The sequence below is a fragment of the Ziziphus jujuba genome, chromosome 11, assembly GCF_031755915.1.
Source record: "Ziziphus jujuba cultivar Dongzao chromosome 11, ASM3175591v1".
In the NCBI taxonomy this organism is placed as follows: domain Eukaryota; kingdom Viridiplantae; phylum Streptophyta; class Magnoliopsida; order Rosales; family Rhamnaceae; genus Ziziphus; species Ziziphus jujuba.
Window position 1 is genome coordinate 10,545,152 of NC_083389.1, and position 7,797 is coordinate 10,552,948.

General features: G+C 31.4%; 1 protein-coding gene across 3 annotated transcripts; it reads right to left on the bottom strand.

The window, feature by feature from the left end:
* Nucleotides 1-1,659: 1,659 nt before the first annotated feature.
* Nucleotides 1,660-6,230, bottom strand: LOC107432321 (E3 ubiquitin-protein ligase SINAT2). 3 transcript variants are annotated; one of them, XM_060812848.1, is made up of 5 exons: nt 6,065-6,230; nt 5,827-5,900; nt 3,913-4,250; nt 2,435-2,821; nt 1,660-2,214 (listed from the first exon to the last, which is right to left on the bottom strand). In XM_060812848.1, exons 3-5 carry the CDS (start codon nt 4,147-4,149, stop codon nt 1,894-1,896), a joined length of 945 nt encoding a protein of 314 aa, XP_060668831.1. In that variant the 5' UTR covers nt 4,150-4,250; nt 5,827-5,900; nt 6,065-6,230; the 3' UTR covers nt 1,660-1,893. The 3 variants fall into 3 exon arrangements, with proteins under 3 accessions (XP_060668831.1, XP_015898917.2, XP_048321859.1); XM_016043431.4 differs by lacking the exon at nt 5,827-5,900 and having other exon boundaries at nt 6,065-6,229; XM_048465902.2 differs by lacking the exons at nt 5,827-5,900; nt 6,065-6,230 and adding an exon at nt 5,602-5,768.
* Between the last annotated feature and the right edge of the window lie 1,567 nt (nt 6,231-7,797).

Consider the following 7,797-nt stretch of genomic DNA (forward strand, 5'->3'; position numbering starts at 1 on the left):
TCCTATTATATATTATTCTTTTCATCCAAACCATAAAATGGATATTTGAACCTGATTTTGTATTAATGTTGAAATAATGTCTAACTCTTATGTATGACTATTATCATATTATGTGCATATCCACTGTATTTTACCATAACTATTTGCTTTTTATCATTTTAGCACCACTATTATATTAAAATAATGATTTAAACATCTTTTGATGAATTAGTGTTGAATTGAGTGCAACTCAAAAACTTGCTAAGTTATTAAAGTTCAAATACCTTTCCATATATCAAAAAGTAAAAATTACACATTTCGTTTTTATTTTGACAAAATTAGACAAAATTTGAAATAGACAATAATATCATCTTATTTGTAATTATGTTTAATATTGTAAATAAAATAAATGACATAGGCATTATTGATCTAAATTAAGCAAATTTAACAGTAAAAGTAAATATTGAAATCAAGCTAAAGCCATACAAGTTAATCCCCCAACAAAAAAAAAAAAAGTTAATCATTTAAACATCTTTTGATGAATTAGTGTTGAATTGAGTGCAACTAAAAATCTTGCCAAGTTATTAAAATTCAAATTCCTTTCCATATATCAAAAAGTAAAAATCACACACTTTCTTTTTATTTTGACAAAATTAGACAAAATTTGAAATAGACAATAATATCATTTTATTTGTAATTATGTTTAATATTGTAAATAAAATAAATGACATAGGCATTATTGACCTGAATTAAACAAATTTAATAGTAAAAGTAAATATTGAAATCAAACTAAAGCCATACAAGTTAATCCCCCAACGAAAAAAAAAAAAAAACTAAAATAAATAACAATATGAGAAAAAAAAGAACAGTAAAAAAAGTCAGTCATGTTTTCAAAAGGATTATATCTGGTGAATGATTTAGCTGTGATGGAATTAGAGAAGTGGGCGTGTTTGATGGGGAACAAACTTTGCGAATTTGGAAGTCTTGGGTATGTCGGGTAGTTTTATAATATCATCTTCATGAAGGAATTCTTTTTGTGGATTTGTTTGATTTGATTGGTGAAGTAAACATGTAAAAAAGGACCAAAAACAGGTTGGCAAAACACATAGGAAGAGTGTTATTTTGGACCAAAATAAACAGTAAAAAAGACCAAAAATCACTTCTCTTCTCTTTTATAGTATAGACTTATAGTATAGATATATATATTTGAAACTTGTAGAAGGCAGGCTAAAAACCTAATATGCGTTTATGGGCTTCCAAATGCCGGAAGCCCAAAATCAGTAAATGCAGGACACAATCGGAAAGAAACCAGGAGGTGAAGACCATCCAATATCGATTTTTGCATGGTTTGCTCCGCAGCAGAAGCATATATTATCCATTGATTAATCTCCAACTTCTTACGATTTTCAGTTTTCAATTTTCTTTTCCAAGAATAAAAATGATAGACAAGGACACAGAAAATCATGGCATCCAACTTTCTCCAATTATTGTGATGCCCATGATTCCCAAGCATTTGGTAAGGTGCTTTAAAAATTTTAGTGTCTGGTTGGAGCTTGCAAATATGTTTTAGCATTTGAAATCACTTTTTCCAATTTCCAATCCACAAAGAATCACAGATAAATACAGAGAGAAACAAACAATAAAAAAGAAAAAAGAAGGTAAACACATTAGTTCAGCTGATTTCTCATAAACACAATTGATCCATTTGAATTTTTCATTCCCAACACTTCAGACAGAGTTCTCACTGGGGAATGCAGTCAGCAGATAGAGATATTAGTTAAAAAATACCCTCAACACCCAATCACCACAACACAAAAATAAACAAAAAAGAAAAAACCAGCCAATCTCTTCATAGTTTTTTGTTAACTGTACATGCTCCTAAACATCTACCATCTTTCCGATTCTCTCTCTTTCTCACTCTTCTTTCCATATCCGGCCTGTAACCCTTAACTTAAGTTCTTGCCTATCACCACCAGAAAAATACAGAGCCAGATTCCTCTGAATAATGAGTCCATCCTGGCTGTCACGGACTTTCCTATGACTATCGCGGATGCTCCTTGGAATTCCTTGCCACATTAACTTCCGACCATTAGCACCTACTTCCAAACTATAGCTGAATTTCTTCGCATCATTATCATCTCCCATGAATCGTAAAAAGGCCATGTAGACCGGAGCCATACCAAGCTGAAAAGCCTCAAAATGCAAACAAAACTGTCTTCCAAAACAGTTGAAGACCTGCATAGACAAACACATTTTATGTTTTTCTGGTCAGACTTCTCATATAAAAATGGAAAAGCTGCTTAGAAGAAATTAAGTAATTACTTGAATGTGAACGCAAAGAAAATGGGATTTCCCATTACAGCTACCACTTAGGTTATAAAACAACATCACTAAGGCTATACAGAGATTCTAAAGTCACATGGATTATGCCCGATTTTAATATGGTTTAACTTACCGTTAGCATCCAAGTTGCATTTTCAACCTCATGTGGATTTGATTTGACGTATCGATGGTTGAAGGTGCATCCATCATGCATGTCAACCTTGTGATCATCCTTCAGGTGTGCAACAAGGGTTGGGATGTCACCTGTAACAGAGCACTCAGATCCGGCATATGGGCAGTTATATGGACGAAACCGACAGTGTTGCTCATGCTTAAGTTTGCCGTAGTACGGAAAGATATCATGACAACCTAAACTCTGGTATCTGCAGGGGAGTTCCAATGATTCAGCAACTTTCTCCAAAGCCAAACATCTTATATTTCCAAGATCATAGCGGCAAGTTGGGCAACAGTTGTGCACCCTAATCTTGCAGTTTGAGCATAAAGTGTGGCCATTTGGACACTGTAAAAATTCAGACAGGAAGAGAGAGAGAGAGAGAGAGAGAGAGAGAGAGAGAGAAAGTCAATAGGATAACACAGGACAAGATTATCATTTAGCATTGAAAAGAAACAGGAGTGAGGACATTAAAACAAAAAAGCTACTCAGTAGATACTAAATGATGATGAATACAAGATTAATTTCAACATTCCACATTACTCCAAAATCACGTTAATTAATCCATCAAGCAAAAATGATATTCACTGTTCAATTCGAAATCAAGCCATTCATTCTCCTTCAAGCCTTTGAAATAGCTAGTCATAAACTAAGCAACCACTCTATGAAACCATCTCATAAATAATCTATATCACAGAAACCTCCACAATAAATATAGTATCCCAATAATCTGTTGTAACCCGTTCTAACCAACCATCTGTGCATTTCCAAGGTGCAAAAAAGACCCCATGGACCCAATGAAGTGTACAGAATTCAAACTTAGAACTATAAGCTGTCAAAACTCCACCAATCAATTTCAAGATAGCTATTTCCATCATGCAAACAAAATTACATCTACAACAAATTTTCTGAATCATCATGAAAGAAACACGAACCAATTCTTAAAATCCATTTCTATAATTAATAAATTTCTATCCAAGTTCAAAAACAATTAATCACAAACTTGTTACTGAATAGCTTTCTTATTTGAAAATTTAGTTATTTGATAGCAAATAGAATTAAGATCATAAATCAACCTATATGTGCCCTCAATAAAAGGAGGAAAAAAACATAATATAGAATTTTTAAAACAGAGAAAAAGAGGATTTATTAAGTTGGTCAAGTAATTGAAACTGTTAGACAATAATATAGTTTGAATTTCATGATAAATACATTGCTTTAAGATTGCTCAATAACCATGGACCATTGTTTTCCTCTCAGCACGAAAAATGGGAAACGCCATCTAAGAGTGGTAGAACTCAAATCACCCTAATGCGTTCAAGCCTTCAATCCAACAGTCTTTTACTACTAAACTAACACAAAGCAATTTTACAAGTTTATATACAGATACCATAGTAGAGGAAATTTACATACTAAAAAGATTGTCAAGTAAAACATACCTGATGAATTGGGGGGTACATCAAACTAGTACAGACTGGGCACTCAAGTAGCTCATGCACACCGTTGGTTGAATAATGCATGCCATTGGTTGAATAAAGTCCATGTTTTCCTCCCAAAATAGGGCTTGGCTTAGTAACCGTACTAGTAGACTCTGATTTTGACATTGTGATGTCATAATCTGAAATTGAATGGTGGGACTCAAGAACTTCCTTGCAAGTACCGGCTCCAGGAGCCATTGAGGACTCAAATCCAACAATGTTGCTCAGCAAATAAGATTTAACACACCATCATCCACTCCCAAATTATTCTACCGTCAATCTTTCTTTGAATATTACGCCTGCAGATGACATAAAGAATAAATGAGTAAAAGTAGCAAATGCCATACAATTAAGGTATTATGATAATATATCATCAAATTTCATCCAGTGCCCAGATAGAAAAGATAGCATAAGCAGCAAATATTGCACAACCTATTTACTAACTAGTCTATACTATTCTTTTTCTACATGTGCACTCAAGAAGTTGCTTCACATATGAAAAACACCGAGTAGATTCTGATTTGACTGCTGGGAAGATTCTTCATCTTTTGCTATACGTATATCCTACCTACTCTACTCAACTCAATATGTCTGTAAAAGTACTCTTCCCACTTTCATAAGCAAAAAGATAACTGCAGCATATTGAACGAGAAGTTGATAAGTCTGCAAAGATACAAAGGACTTGATAGAACTCTGATCCATCAAGGCAATAGATACTCTCCACAAACCAGAAAACCATGACAATTTTCCTAAATTGTAATATCAGTGTCATTTACTAAATAAGTTTGGCTTGTAGAAACGCTCAAAAGTTATTATATGTGTATCTCAAGTCATATCCTTTTGGCTGAACTCCCCACGATAAGAACCATCGTCTTCATTATTCTCTTGATTAAATCCCATTTCCAAATTTATCTTCCATAGATAACGAAGGGAAGCAGTGGAATAATAAAGTACATTTTTCCATGCCAACACCGGCTAGGGCCTTTAGAACGAATTACTTCGATAGCAACAAGATTAAACAAAAACAAAACTATAGAGAAACAGATCAAACACACATAATCATTGGGATTATGATATGGAAGGTATTCAGCTGAGTAACATAAATTAGGCAAAAGGGAAATTTGAAGGGCAATCATTTTAAACAAAAAGAAGTTTCCGACTTAAAAGCTTCCATTATCGCACAATCACCAAATCTCCATATGTATAAGCAATTTCAGATAAATAAGGACAAAAATCCAAACCAAATCAAAACTGGGCTCAACAGAAAAAAAAGTTCACTCGCTGTAATTAACAATCAAAGCTATCATTAATATGGGGGAAAAAAAAAATCAATAAACAAATAGAAGAAATCAAATCTCATTGCGTATTACAAAACCGATCAACGACTTTTTCAATTAAAGCGGCCCTAAAAAAAAAAAAAAAACAAAAACAAAAACAAAAGAAGCCCCATTTCATATGCCAATCGTCAAGTAACCATCTTCTAATAAATTACAAAACTGGGTTACCAAAAACTACCTCCCACCTTATCATTCATCAAAACAAATAAATAAAAATAAAAAACATATTTTGCCCCAAAAAAAATAAATAAACAAATATAAGGTACAGGAATTAGGAAGGGAATCAAATCCCATTCCAATTCGACCAACGTACCAATTACAAGCACATGATAGACCGGGTGTTTCCAAAACCCACCTTTCCCACTTAAAGAAGAAGAAGTGCAACAGAATCAGGCATTACAATATCGCATCCAAAACAAATTCCAAAAAAATAAAAAAATAAAAAAAATAAAAAAAAGAAATCAGATTTCGAGCCTCCAAAAACCACAACTAATCAAGAGAAAAAACAAAAGCACAACATGCAGAACAAAAAACAGACCAAGAAACACAGACACCCAGTTGAGATTTCCGAGCCAAATGTCTTCACAAACCACCAGTTCAAAAAAATAAAAACTGCGTTTCGCTCCAAATCAGTAAAACAAAAAAAAAAAAGGAATTAAGATTGTAAATCAGAAACGAGAAAAAATAAAAAAAAATAAAAAAATAAAAAATAAAAGAAACAACAGTAAAAACAAAAAACAATTCGGACCACGAGGCCCGGAACTTAAGCGTATTACCCGGATATGGAAATTGAAGAATAAGAGCCTCTTGTTTGTATCGGTGCTGGCCATTAATGGCCTTTGTTGTCTATGGCTTAACACAATTGCAAATGTGTTTTTTTCTGGTTTGTTTTTGTTTTTGTTTTTATTTTTTAATTTTTAACTTTTTTCTGTTTTTGTTATGTTTTTTTCCCAAAAATAAATAAATAATTGAACCCCCGTGTGTTGGCTTTTAAGACAAAATTTTTTATCTTTTTCTCCGACCGCGTGTAGTCGTGGACCAATGCCTCTTCCCGCACGCAACATTTGAAATATTTTCTTTAAAAAAATTTAAAATCGAAAAAAAATAAAATACAAAAAAGTAAAAAAGACCGTTGACGTTTATTTTTCTAGAAAAGTACGGTAACAATGGTAAACTCGCCAATATTTCATGCCACCCTTTTTTTTTAAAAAAATTAAATTAAATTAAATTTCTTTTTAATTCCTTGTTTTTTTAAGTTTATTGGAAATGTAATCTGTCAATTTGAACTTAAAATAATTGAAACAAATAACTTTTTTCCCACTCAATTGAAAATCTAGACAAGTTATATTACATTTGATTATAAATATAGTAAGGGTGTAATTTTTTTATGCGAAAACACCCAAACCAAAGAAGAGTGTTAGTGTGATTTTCTGAAAATATTTATCATTTATACAATTAATGATAATATTTTGCAATTAAATTATATATAAAAATATTGTTTAATATCTTTTAAAATATAAGAACCAATTCTCTCTGTTGTCTCCATGTCTAAATGAAAAGAAACACCAAAGTTTAATTTGACTGTTTTGGAAAATAAAGTATGAAAGTAATACCAAAATAGGAGTAATTTTCAGAGATTGGCACACCCATTAACCAAATAAAGTCGATGAGGAGCCTCACCTTAAACATGGCACGGACCACATTCCTTTTGGGACCATCATTTTCATTTTATTTTTATTTTTATTATTTATTTATTATTTTTATTTATTTATTTTGTATAATTGACATCCCAACATATATGGTTATTCTTCTATAATAAGACCGCAAAAAATAAATAGATTAATTAATTATAGTTTTCTAAAACACAAATAATTAATTATAGTTAATCAATTGTTGACGCTCTAATTCACCCAAAAAAAAAAAATTTGTTGATGCTCTAATACAATCCTTTTTAATCCAGTAATCTAAGTTATTCTTCTAAACTAAGACAATATATATATAGACTTTTTGCTGGCCACACAAAATATACATAGATTGATTGATTAATTATAGGTAACAACTACTTGTCGATAGATATATATACTTTCCTTGGTTCTATATATTTATAATTGGTGTTCCAGAAATAAATAAAAAAAATCATTTATATATCCACGTTAAAAGATTAATAAAATATAGATCATCAAAATGACTCTACTACAAACCATACTCCCAAACATATAACTATTTAATTATTTTAATGCGGGTATACAGTTAAATTCTAAACAAAAACATATATTATATAAAATTTGTATATATTTGCATGCATGATTATAAAAGCATCTTCAATCTAAAATGTTATTGCACAAATTTATATATTGGTATTATAAATTGTATCGATCCCTTGAAACCAGACATTATCTCAAGTAGCTGCATTTGTCTTTTGTCACTTTTTCAATCACCTAACTCTTGGAGAATCTTGCCTCATGGTCCATGCACTTTATATTTTGCTATTTATATATATATATATATA